This window comes from Hemiscyllium ocellatum, chromosome 1, assembly GCF_020745735.1.
Source record: "Hemiscyllium ocellatum isolate sHemOce1 chromosome 1, sHemOce1.pat.X.cur, whole genome shotgun sequence".
In the NCBI taxonomy this organism is placed as follows: domain Eukaryota; kingdom Metazoa; phylum Chordata; class Chondrichthyes; order Orectolobiformes; family Hemiscylliidae; genus Hemiscyllium; species Hemiscyllium ocellatum.
The window spans coordinates 14,248,042-14,260,516 of NC_083401.1; the positions used below are offsets into that span (position 1 = coordinate 14,248,042).

Below are 12,475 nucleotides of genomic sequence, written 5' to 3' on the forward strand. Positions count from 1 at the left end.
ATAGTCAACATGGCTTTGTGTGTGGGAAATCATGTCTCACAAACTTGATTAAGTTTTTTGATGAAGTAACAAAAAGGATTGGTGAGGGCAGAGTGGTAAATGTGATATCTATGGACTTCAGTAAGGCGTTCGACAAGGTTCCCCATGGGAGACTGATTAGCAAGGTTAGATCTCATGGAATGCAGGGAGAACTAGCCATTTGGATACAGAACTGGCTCAAAGATAGAAGACTGAGGGTGGTGGTGGAGGGTTGTTTTTCAGACTTGGAGGCCTGTGACCAGTGGAGTGCCACAAGAATCGGTGCAGGGTCCACTTCTTTTTGTCATTTATATAAATGACTTGGATGTGAACATAAGGGTACAGTTAGTAAGTTTGCTGATGGCACCAAAATTGCAGGTGTAGTGGACAGCCAAGAAGGTTACCTCAGGTTACAACAGGATCTTGACCAGATGGGCCAATGGGCTGAGAAGTGGCAGATGGAGTTTAATTTATATAAATGCGAGGTGCTGCATTTTGGGAAAGCACATCTTATCAGGACTAATACACTTAATGGTAAGGTCCTAGGGAGTGTTGCTGATCAAAGAGACATTGGAATGCAGGTTCATAGCTCCTTGAAAGTGGAGTCGCAGGTAAATAGGATAGTGAAGAAGGCGTTTGGTATGCTTTCCTTTATTGATCAGCGTATTGAGTACAGGAGTTGGGAGGTCATGTTGCTGCTGTACAGGACATTGGTTAGGCCACTGTTGGAATATTGCGTGCAATTCTGGTCTCCTTCCCATCGGAAAGATGTTGTGGAACTTGAAAAGGTTCAGAAAAGACTTAGAAGGATATTGCCAGGGTTAGAAGATTTCAGCATAGGGAGAGGTTGAATAGGCTGGGGCTGTTTTCCCTGGAACTTGGGAGGCTGAGGGGTGTCCTTATAGAGGTTTATAAAATCATGAGGGGCATGGATAGGATAAATAAACAAATTATTTTCCCTGGGGTCGGGGAGTCCAGAACTAGAGGGCATAGGTTTAGGGTGAAAGGGAAAAGATATGAAAGAGACCTAAGGGGCAACATTTTCACTCAGAGAGTGGTATGCTATGGAATGAGCTGCCAGAGGATGTGGTGAAGGCTGGTACAATTGTAACATTTAAAAGGTATTTGGATAGTTTTATGAATAGGAATGGTTTGGAGGGATATGGGTCGGGGACTAGATTGGTTTGGGATATCTGGTCGAAATGGACGAGTTGGACCGAATGGTCTGTTTCCATGTTGTATATTTCTATGACTCTGACTTTTATAAACCACCCTGTGCCTTTTGCAAATCAGTGGAGGCATCTGGAAAATGTAAACCAAGTACAAGTGTTCAGCACAAGAAACATAGAAACATCTCAGCAGATCCTATTAACAGACACCACGGAAGTTTATAAGGGAGCTGAGGTTTTATTTAGTAGCTGTATACCAATGGTTCATAATGCTGTTGCTAGAATCTATTTTTTTTTCATTAATGGCATGTGAGTATTTCTGGTTAGGCCAGCATCTATTGCCCATGTAGGCCAGACCAGGTAAGGATGGCTGTTTCCTTCCCACAGGACAGTATTGGTAAAACGTATCTGGTTCACTAATCGTCAACAGTTTCGTTGTCATAGTCATAGACTCTTGATTCCAGAATTTTATTGAATTCAAATTCCCGTCTGCCATAGTGGGATTTGATTCTGGTCCCCAGTTCATTTCCTGGATCTCTGGATTAATAGTCTCGTGATAATACTAGGCTATTGCCACCCTTTATAAATAGTAATTCTTGTTAAAAGTACAGAAACTTCATCCATGCTGCCTGTCAGCTTGGCACTAAGAAGGTGGTTTGTGCTGGGAACAGTGGGGCATGATTTCCAGCATGCTTCCTCTGTGAGGTGTGTCAGGACGTAGCAGAGGCAGCTGAAGGAATGGTGTCAATGTTTGAGACAAAGAAATCTGTGGTCTGCACTCTTTGGAGGTAAGGGTAAGCTGGAAAGGGGGATGTAACTTCAGGAGAAGATGGAAGGGTGCTTGAGGCAAGGGTGGAAGCTGGTTTCATTATTACCAAAACATTTCTTTCTGTTGTGAAGTTTAACTTTCTGGACTTGTGGAAATTGATGAAGGATTCTGCTTCCCTGGGCACAGTGGCTCAGTGGTAAGCACTTTTGCCTCACAGCACCAGTGACCTGGGTTTGATTCCTGCCTCAGGCGACTCTCTGTGTGGAGTCTGCACATTCTCCCTGTGTCTGCATGGGTTTCCTCCAGGTGCTCCGGCTTCCTCCCACAGTCCAAAGATGTGCAGGTCAGGTGAATTGGTCATGCTAAATTGCCCATAGTGTGAGGTGCATTAGTCAGAGGGACATGGGTCTGGGTGGGTTACTGTTCGGAAGGTTGGTGTGGACTTGTTGGGCCGAAGGGCTTGTTTTCACACTGTAAGGAATCTAATCTATTCTCATCTGTGTATACTCAGTAAATGTTGAACAAGTATGTAGTTACTTATGCTGTCAGTTAATGATCAAATGCCATCTCTCTCCTCAGACCCAGAGTTTGTGGGATCAACATTTATCAGAGCAGATAGTGGCACCGGTGATGATGACAAGCTATACTTCTTCTTCAGTGAGACTGCCCGAGAATTTGAATACTACAAAGTGGTGCGTGTTCCGAGAGTGGCCCGTGTTTGCAAGGTATGCACTCCCTGCCCCTCCATCCCCAAAAGGGATATGTGATAAAAGGACAACATCACCAAGATCAACAAGACTTTTACACTAACATCAAATCTTACCATTCCTCGTCACTTTTCTTATTCTGTTTTTTTTAGAATGTACTTAATCCTTTGGGATATATGCATCATTGGCAAAGTCTTCGTAGTCAAGATTAGAGCAGTGCTGGAAAAGCACAGCAGGCCGAGGGTCTCATTCTTGATGAAGGGCTTTTGCCTGAGACATTGGTTTTCTTGCTCCTCGGATGCTGCCTGCCTGCTGTGCTTTTCCAGCAATATTCTAATTTTGACTCTGAACAGCATCTGCATTACCCACTATGGCCTTTGTAGTTACCTATCCTTTAAATTACCTTTGAGAAAGTACTGTTGAACAGCTTTCTTCAACCACTGCAATCCATGTACTGCACCAGCATCCAAATATAGAGAGGATCGTAAGCAAGGGATCAAATTTGCCCAGCAATTATGATCTTAGAAAGTGTGTGGACCCCAGGGAGTCTGAGCAAACTGACCATGCTATCATAGTACAAGGAGCCATTAAAATGCAAGAGATAAAAGCCATGTAGTAATGGTAAGGGGCAGTATAATTAGGGGTACAGATATTTTTCCCCTACAGCCATGAGCATTAGTTCTGAAGGCTGTGTTGCCTGCCCATTGCCAAAGTTAAGGGCAATGTGTGGAAAAGTGTAAGTAGAGCGTTTTTCTTTGGTGGCAAAACCTGATGGGTGAAAGGGCTTCTTCTGTACTGTATGATTCTATGTTTCTATGAAGATCATGGAGAAAATTTACTGTTGCAACTATTGGAGGCATGGTTAGGCAGTTTGCAGATGCCACCAAAATTGGTGGTACAGTGGATAGTGAAGAAAGCTATCTAAGATTATAAAGAGATCTTGATCAGTTGGGTCAATGGGTTGAGAAGTGCTAGATGGAGTTTAATTTGGATCAATGCTAGGTATTAATTTTGGTAAGCAAACAAGGACAGGATTTATACAATTAAAAGTAGAGCCCTTGGTGGTGTTGGAGAACAGAGACTTGGAGGTTCAGGTACATAATTCTTTGAAGTTTGAGCCACATGTAGACAGGGCAATTAAGAAGTCATTTAGCACACTTGCTGTCATTGCTCAGACCTTTGAGTATAGGAATTGGAGCATTGTGTTGAGGTTATACAGGACATTGGTGAGGCCTCATCTGGAATACACTGTACACAATTCTGGCTATAGAGTCAGAGAGAGGTACAGCATGGAAACGGACCCTTTGGTCCAACTTGTCCATGCCAACCAGATATCTGAAATTAATCTAGTCCCAGTTGCCAACACTTGGCCCATATCCCACTAAACCCTTCCTATTCATTTACCCATCCAGATGACTTTTAAATGTTGTAATTGTACCAGCTTCCACCGCCTCGTCTGGCAGCTCATTTCATACACACACCACCTTCTGTGTGTAAAAGTTGCCCCGTAGGTCCCTCTTAAATCTTACCCCTTTCATCCTAAACCTATGCCCTCTAGTTCTGGACTCCTCCACTCCAGGGAAAAGACCTTGATTATTTATCCTCTTCATGCCCCTCATGATTTTATAAACCTCTATAAGGTCACCCCTTAGCCTCCAACGCTCCAGGGAAAACAGCCATGGCCTATTGAGCCTCTCCCTGCTGCTCAAATCTTCCAACCCCAGCAAACTCCTTGTCAATCTTTTCCGAACTCTTTCAAGTTTCACAACATCATTCTTATAGCAGGGAGACCAGAATTGCACACACAGTTCCAAAAGTGTCCTGTACAGCCACGTTATTAAGTATAAGAGGGTTCAGAAGAGATTTACCATGATGTCTCTGCGACTGAAGGGTTTGAATTATAAGGATAGTTGGCATATTTTTTCACTGGAGTGTAGGAGGTCGAGAGGTTAACTTACAGTCGTTTATACAATCATGAGGGGCATAGATAAGGTTAGCAGTAAGGGTCTTTTCCTTAGCGTGGGGGAGTTTAATACTAGGGGGCATATTTAAAAGCTGCAAGGAGAAAGATTTAAAAAGGACATGAGGGGCAACTGTTTTACACAGAATGGTTTGTGTTTGGAATGAACTGCAAGAGGAAGTGGTGGATGTGGGTACAGTCACAATGTTTAAAATACATTTGGATAAGTGCATAAATATAAAAGGTTTAGGGGCACATGGGCCAAACTCAGGGAAGTGGGACTAGTTTGGTTTGAGAACATGGTCAGCATGGACTTTATAAAAAATCTTAAAGTAAGGGAAGACTTAGGAAGTAGCGATCATAATATGGTAGAGTTCAGTCTGCAGTTTGAAAGAGGAAGCAAAATCGGATGTAATGGTGTTACAGTTAAATAAAGGTAATTATGAGGGCATGAGAGAAGAACTGACGAAAATAGACTAAGCAGAGCCTAGCGGGGAAGACAGTAGAGCAAAAATGGCAGGAGTTTGTGGGTATAATTGAGGACACTGTACAGAGGTTCATCCCCAAGAAAAGAAAGATTATCCGGGGAGGGATTAGACAGCCATGGCTGACAAAGGAAGTCAGGAAATTTATTAAAGAAAAAGAGAGACCCTATAAAGTGGCCAAGAGCAGTGGGAAATCAAAAGATTGGGAAGGCTACAAAAACAAACAGAGGATAACAAAGAGAGAAATAAGGAAGGAGAGGATCAAATATGAAGGTAGGCTAGCCAGTAATATTAGAAATGACAGTAAAAGTTTCTTTCAATACATAAGAAACAAATGACAGGCAAAAATAGACATTGGGCCACTTCAAACTGATGCTGGAAGCCTAGTGATGGGAGATAAGGAAATAGCTGGAGAACTTAATAAGTACCTTGCATCAGTCTTCACAGTGGGAGACATAAATAATATCCCAACATTTAAAGGAAGTTAGGGGCTGAGTTGAGTATGGTTGCCATTACAAAAGAGAAAGTGCTAGAAAAGCTAAAAGGTCTTAAAATTGATAAATCTCCTGGCCCCGATGGGCTACATCCTAGAGTTCTGAGGGAGGTGGCTGAGGAAATAGTGGAGGCATTGGTTGAGATCTTTCAAAAGTTACTGGAGTCGGGAAAGTCCCGGATGATTGGAAGATCGCTGTTGTAATCCCCATTTCAAAAATGGATCAAGACAAAAGATGGAAAATTATAGGCCAATTAGCCTAACCTCAGTTGTTGGTAAAATTCTAGAATCCATCATTAAGGATGAAGTTTCTAAATTCTTGGAAGAGCAGGGTTGGAATAGAACAAGTCAACATGAATTTAGTAAGGGGAGGTCGTGCCTGACAAACCTGTTGAAATTCTTTGAAGAGGTGACAAGTAGGTTAGACCAGGGAAACCCAGTGGATGTGGTCTATCTAGACTTCCAAAAGACCTTTGATAAAGTGCCACACGAGAGGCTGCTGAGCAAGGTGAGGGCCCATGGTGTTCGAGGTGAGTTACTGGTATGGATTGAGGATTGGCTGTCTGACAGAAGGCAGAGAGTTGGGATAAAAGGTTCTTTTTCATAATGGCAGCCGGTGACAAGCGGTGTCCCGCAGGGTTCAGTGGTGGAGCCGCAACTGTTCACATTATATATTAATGATCTTGATGAAGGGACTGGGGGCATTCTAGTGAAGTTTGCCGATGATACGAAGTTAGGTGGACAGGCAGGTAGTACTGATGAAATCTGGATCAATGGTGCTGGAAGAGCACAGCAGTTCAGGCAGTATCCAACGAGCAGCGAAATCGACGTTTCGGGCAAAAGCCCTTCATCAGGATCCTTGAACTGCCTGAACTACTGTGCTCTTCCAGCACCACTGATCCAGAATCTGGTTTCCAGCATCTGCAGTCATTGTTTTTACCTAGTACTGAGGATGTGGGGAGGCTGTAGAAGGATCTAGACAGTTTGAGAGAGTGGTCCAGGAAATGGCTGATGGAATTCAATGTGAGCAAATGCGAAGTCTTGGACTTTGGAAAAAAGAATACAAGCATGGACTACTTTCTAAATCGTGAGAAAATTCATAAAGCCAAAGTACAAAGGGATCTGGGAGTGCTAGTCGAGGATTCTCTAAAGGTAAACATGCAGGGTGAGTCCGTGATTAAGAAAGCGAATACCATGTTGTCATTTATCTCAAGAGGGTTGGAATATACAAGCACCATTGTGCTACTGAGACTTTATAAAGCTCTGGTTAGGCCCCATTTGGAGTACTGTGCCCAGTTTTGGTCCCCATACCTCAGGAAAGGCATACTGGTACTGGAGCGTGTCCAGCGGAGATTCACATGAATGATCCCTGGAATGGTAGGTCTAACATATGAGGAACGGCTGAGGATCTTGGGATTGTATTCATTGGAGTTTAGAAGATTAAGGGGAGATCTAATAGAAACTTACAAGATAATACATGGTTTGGAAAGGGTGAACGCGAGGAAATTGTTTCTGTTAGGTGAGGAGACTAGGACCCATGGGCACAGCCTTAGAATTAGAGGGGGTAAATTCAGAACAGAAATGCAGAGACATTTCTTCAGCCAGAGAGTGGTGGGCCTGTGGAATTTATTGCCGCAGAGTGCGGTGGAGGCTGGGACGCTAAATGTCTTCAAGGCAGAGATTGATAAATTCTTGATGTCACAAGGAATTAGGGCTACAGGGAGAATGCGGGTAAGTGGAGTTGAAATGCCCATCAGCCATGATTGAATGGCGGAGTGGACTCGATGGGCCGAATGGCCTTACTTCCATTCCTATATCTTATGGTCTTATGGACTAATTGGACTGAGGGTGTCTGTTTCCATATTGTATTACTGTATAATATGAGACCCTAGGGATGTATCAGCTTTCAGTTCCATTAAGTACTCCAACATTTTTTTTTAACTAATACCCATTTTCTGTTCCTTTTCTGAATAGACTCTTGCTCCTCTGGCATTTAAGGAAATTTACTTGTGTTTTATTTTAAGAAGACAAAATCAAAGCAATTGTTAAATTGCTCTGAAATTTCCTTTTTTCCAGTTATCAACTCGTTTGTTTTAAACTCTGAGACCAATATTAACCTTCATTAATCCTTTTCTTTTTATTATAAGTTCTTGCAATCTACTTTCAAGTTCCTCACAAGTTTACTCTATTTTCCGCACTTAATCAATCTCTTGATCCCACCTCAAATGACTCCTCTTTGGGTATAATATATCCATAATTCCTCTGGTTAGCATGATTGGGTCATTTTTCCTGTTTATATTTTAGAAAGGAACTGTTGCAATGCATGCAGTAATTCTTTAAATATTAGTCATTGCCTATCAACCATTGCACCTTTTATCACAAGCAGATTTTCTTTCCTAAAATATATTAGTGAACCAGAAGAACTGTTCCGATAACCAAACAAAAATGGTCTTATAGTCATCTTTAGACTTTAATTCCAGAATTTAAAAAAATTCAAATTCCACCATCTACCATATTGGGATTCAAGCCCAAGCATTACCTGGGTCATTGGACTATTATGATGTGGAGGTGCTGGTGTTGTATGGGGTGGAGAAAATCAGACGTTACACAACCCCATGTTGTGGTTGACCTCACCTGATCGAGGAGCGGCGCTCCGAAAGCTTGTGATTTCAGATAAACCTGTTGGACTGTAACCTGGTGTCATGTGACTTCTGATTTTGGATTACTAGTCCAACAACAATATCACTACACTATCACCAACTAACCATTCCCAAATTGCCCCTTCGACAAAAACAACAAAGACTACTGTTGCCAGATACAGGAGGATGTATTTTGTGAAGTAAAATTCTGCACCTCACAACTGGTACATGGTTCTCATCGGAAAATCAGTAGCACTGACTTCCAAGTGAACCTGTTCCATAACTCCTGCGAGGCTCTCGGCCTGGAGAGAATCATTCTAAACATACCCTCAAACTAAAATAATTGGAACTGGAAATGACATGCAATTTGTGTGGAGTGTGGTAAGATTGGAAGTGGAACCTGAAGTGAAAGCAGGGGTGAGGGAAAGCCACTGATATTTGTTTAGGGATTTCAGCATGAGAACATTTACCACTGATTTCAGTCATTGAAAAAAAACAAGTGTTCTTATACTTTACTCCATAATTTTGATACATTACAAATAAATCGCTGAATGATTTTTATTTCTATTTTCCTGTTCCTATCTTCAGATTTAAGGAGTAAACACAATGGTTTCCAATAGCATGTCTTTATCTTTGACAGCCTTCAGTCTTCTGTGATGAATTTTACTTCTGTACTTAACTGTTAGGTATTGTCTGGTGTGGCTCAGTCGGCCCACTCTGGTATACCAGCTTGTGCCACATTTGTTACAGATGACAACAGTAGATGGTGAGCTTTCTCTGAACCCTCTTCTTGCTTTATGAGTTTTCCATTTCTCCTCGTGTTTGGCTTAAGGAGCAACAGCTCAGAGCCAGATGGAGACTGAGCTTGGATATTGCAAACCATTGTATTGATGGTAATTGCTTCTCTTCCTGTGGGCGATTTAGTCACGTGATTCTCTCAGTACTGAATCCAATTGCCTTTTTAAAGTACTGTTTTGAAATAGAAGTCAATTAAGGGTTGAGTGCTGCTCCATAAGGCACCTAATAACTAGCACTGGGCCACAAAAGGAAAGCTGTCCTGGAGAAAGTAATCAGGAACTTGCATTTGTGCTCTCTGCAGTTAAATCCTTCTTGTGTCAATACAGTGAAATAGTAGTTACAATTTAGCAAATCTTTTCAGGAGACTTCTAAAATCTGTTGGTGCGTGTTCTCAAACTTTTGTATTTTCTGTCCAGTGAAAGTGGATGAAGAGAGTATAGCTGGGGTTTGAGAATCTTTGATTATGTTGGCTGCTCTTCAGAGGTAGCAGCAAGTGTAGACGGTCAATTTGAAGGAAGACTGGCTTTTGTGATGGTCTGGGTTGTGTTCATATCTCTTTAAGTTCTTGCAGTTTTTGGCACGGCAGTTTGCATACCAAGCTGTGATGCAGGATGCTTTCTATGGTCTATCTATAAAAATTAGTAAGAGTCATTGCGGATATGCTGAATTTCCTTAGCCTCCCGAGGAGTCATAGAGCCATAGTGATGTACAGCATGGAAACAGACCATTCGGTACAACCCGTCCATGCTGACCAGATAGCCCAACCCAATCTAGTCCCATCTGCCAGCACCCGGCACATATCCCTCCAAACCCTTCCTATTCATATACCCATCCAGATGGTTTTTAAATGTTGCAATTGTACCAGTCTCCACCACTTCCTGTGGCAGCACATTCCATACACGTATCACTCTCTGAGTGAAAACGTTGCCCCTTAGTTCTCTTTTATATCTTTCCCCTCTCACCCTAAACCTATGCCCTCTAGTTCTGGATTCCCCGACCCCAGGAAAAAGACTTTGTCTATTTACCCAATGCATGCCCCTCATAATTTTGTAAACGTCAAAAAGTCACCCCTCAGCCTCCGATCCTCTGGGGAAAACAGCCCCAGTCCATTCAGCCTCTCCCTGTAGCTCAAATCCTCCAACCCTGGCAACATCCTTGTAAATCTTTTCTGAACCCTTTCTAGTTTCACAACATTTTTCTGATAGGAAGGAGTCCAGAATTGCATGCAATATTCCAACAGTGGCCTAACCAATGTCCTGTACAGCCACAACATGACCTCCCAACTCCTGTACTCAATACTCGGACCAATAAAGGAAAGCATACCAAACATCTTCACTATCCTATCTACCTGTGACTCCACTTTCAAGGAGCTATGAACGTGCACTCCAAGGTCTCTTTGTTCAGCAACACTCCCTAGGACCTTACCATTAAGTGTATAAGTCGTGCTAAGATTTGCTTTCCCAAAATTCAGCACCTTACATTTATCTGAATTAAACTCCATCTGCCATTTCTCAGCCCATTGGCCCATCTGGTCAAGATCCTGTTGTAATCTGAGGTAACCCTCTTCGCTGTCCACTACACCTCCAATTTTGGTGTCATCTGCAAATTTACTAATTGAACCCCTTATGCTCGCATCCAAATCATTTATGTAAATGATGAAAAGTAGAGGACCCAGCACCGATCCTTGTGGCACTCCACTGCTCATAGGCCTCCAGTCTGAAAAACAACCCTCCACCACCACCCTCTGTCTTCTACCTTTGAGCCAGTTCTGTATCCCAATGGCTTATTCTCCCTGTATTCCATGAGATCTAACCTTGCTAATCAGTCTCCCATGGGGAACCTTGTTGAACGCTTTACTGAAGTCCATATAGATCATATCTACCGCTCTGCCCTCATCAATCCTCTTTGTTACTTCTTCAAAACACTCAATCAAGTTTGTGAGACATGATTTCCCACGCACAAAGCCATGTTGACTATCCCTAATCAGTACTTGCTTTTCCAAATACGTGTACATCCTATCCCTCACGATTCGCTTTCTGGGTAATCAAAATTGGAGGACTGGAAAAATTTCTGGCTGTACCAACTGTTCCTTTTTTGAGATATTTTATGTGCTGAAGGTGATTTCCTCGAATTCCAGGAGCAGCAATTACTGTGTTATATGTTGTTGCATTGTTTTTTGAGGTTGAGGAAGTAGAGGCATTGTTGTGTTTTCTTGATTGTAGCATCAACGTGGATGGACAAGGATAGAACTTGAAGCTCTCAACCCCCTCCACCTCAACATCACTGATACAGACAGAGGCATGTCCCCCACTCTGCTTCCTGAGGTTGATAACCAGCTCCTTCATTTTGCTGATATTGAGAGATATTGTTAGCTTTGCACCATGCCACCAAGCTACTCTGTCTCATCGTTGTTTAATATCAAATATGGTGGTATCGTCAGCAAATTTGTAAATGGAGTTGGGGTTGAATTTGGCCACACAGTTATGAGTGTATAAGGAGTATAGTAAGGAGTTGTGTACAACTGTTGCGGGGCACTGGTGTTGAGGATTTTCGTAGAGGTGGTGTTGTCACCTATCCTTACTGAGTGCTGTCTGCAGGTAAGGAAGTTGAAGATCCAGTTGCATGGCGGGAAGCAGAGACTGAGGTCTCAGAGCTTGGAGATGATAGGTTAGAATTATAGTGTTAAAAGTGGAGCTCAGATTAATAGATAGGAACCTGACATGGGAGTCCTTGTCATCCACATGTTCCAGGATCAGTGTAGGGTAACAGAGATGGCGTCTGCTGTGGACCTGTTACGACAGTACGTGAATTCTAGTGGATTAAGGAAGTCTGGAAGGTTGGAGTTGCTGTGTGCCTTTGCTAAGCTCTTGAAGCAACTCGTAATGATAGATGTCAGAGCCACTGGGCAGTAGTCATTAAGGCACATTGCCTGATGTTTTATTGGGGACTAGGATGATGGTGATCTTCCCTATATCTTATAATTTAAGATTCGTAAGAGGCAGAAAGGCTGGGAAGGAGAGAGAGAGAGAGAGAGCAGGAGCCAGCAAGAGGAGTTGGGAGAGGGATTTAGGCAGTGGAGTGGAGGGAAGCCAGCAAAAGGTGGTGTGGAAGAACAAGGATGGCTGCAGAGACTGGGAAGCTTTACGAGAAGCGAGAAGAGAGTGAGACAAAAAAAAGTGAGACCAAAGAAGAGAGTGAGACCAGTACAAATGCAAACCTGTCAACAAAGGAACATGTCACTGATTACAAGTTAGGAAAATGTCAAATCACTGAGGTAATGGCTTACACTCAACTGAAGGTGGAATGGAACCTGTGTTCAAGGGCCATTATGGTGATATTAGCTCACAGACAGATGACTGCAGGAAATTCTTCTGCATGAGGGTGAACAGCCAAAACTCATAGTCCACATTGGTCCTCACAACAGAAAGGAGGGAATG

The 12,475-nt window shown here is 42.7% G+C and overlaps 1 protein-coding gene across 2 annotated transcripts in view; it reads left to right on the top strand.

Moving 5' to 3' along the window:
• Positions 1 to 12,475, top strand: part of sema4f (sema domain, immunoglobulin domain (Ig), transmembrane domain (TM) and short cytoplasmic domain, (semaphorin) 4F) — a 234,365-nt gene that overhangs the window by 162,561 nt on the left and 59,329 nt on the right. For both annotated transcript variants that reach the window (XM_060837263.1, XM_060837356.1), the window contains exon 7: positions 2,536 to 2,681. In XM_060837263.1, the coding sequence (XP_060693246.1) occupies positions 2,536 to 2,681 (146 nt within the window). The remainder of the gene's footprint in view (positions 1 to 2,535; positions 2,682 to 12,475) is intronic.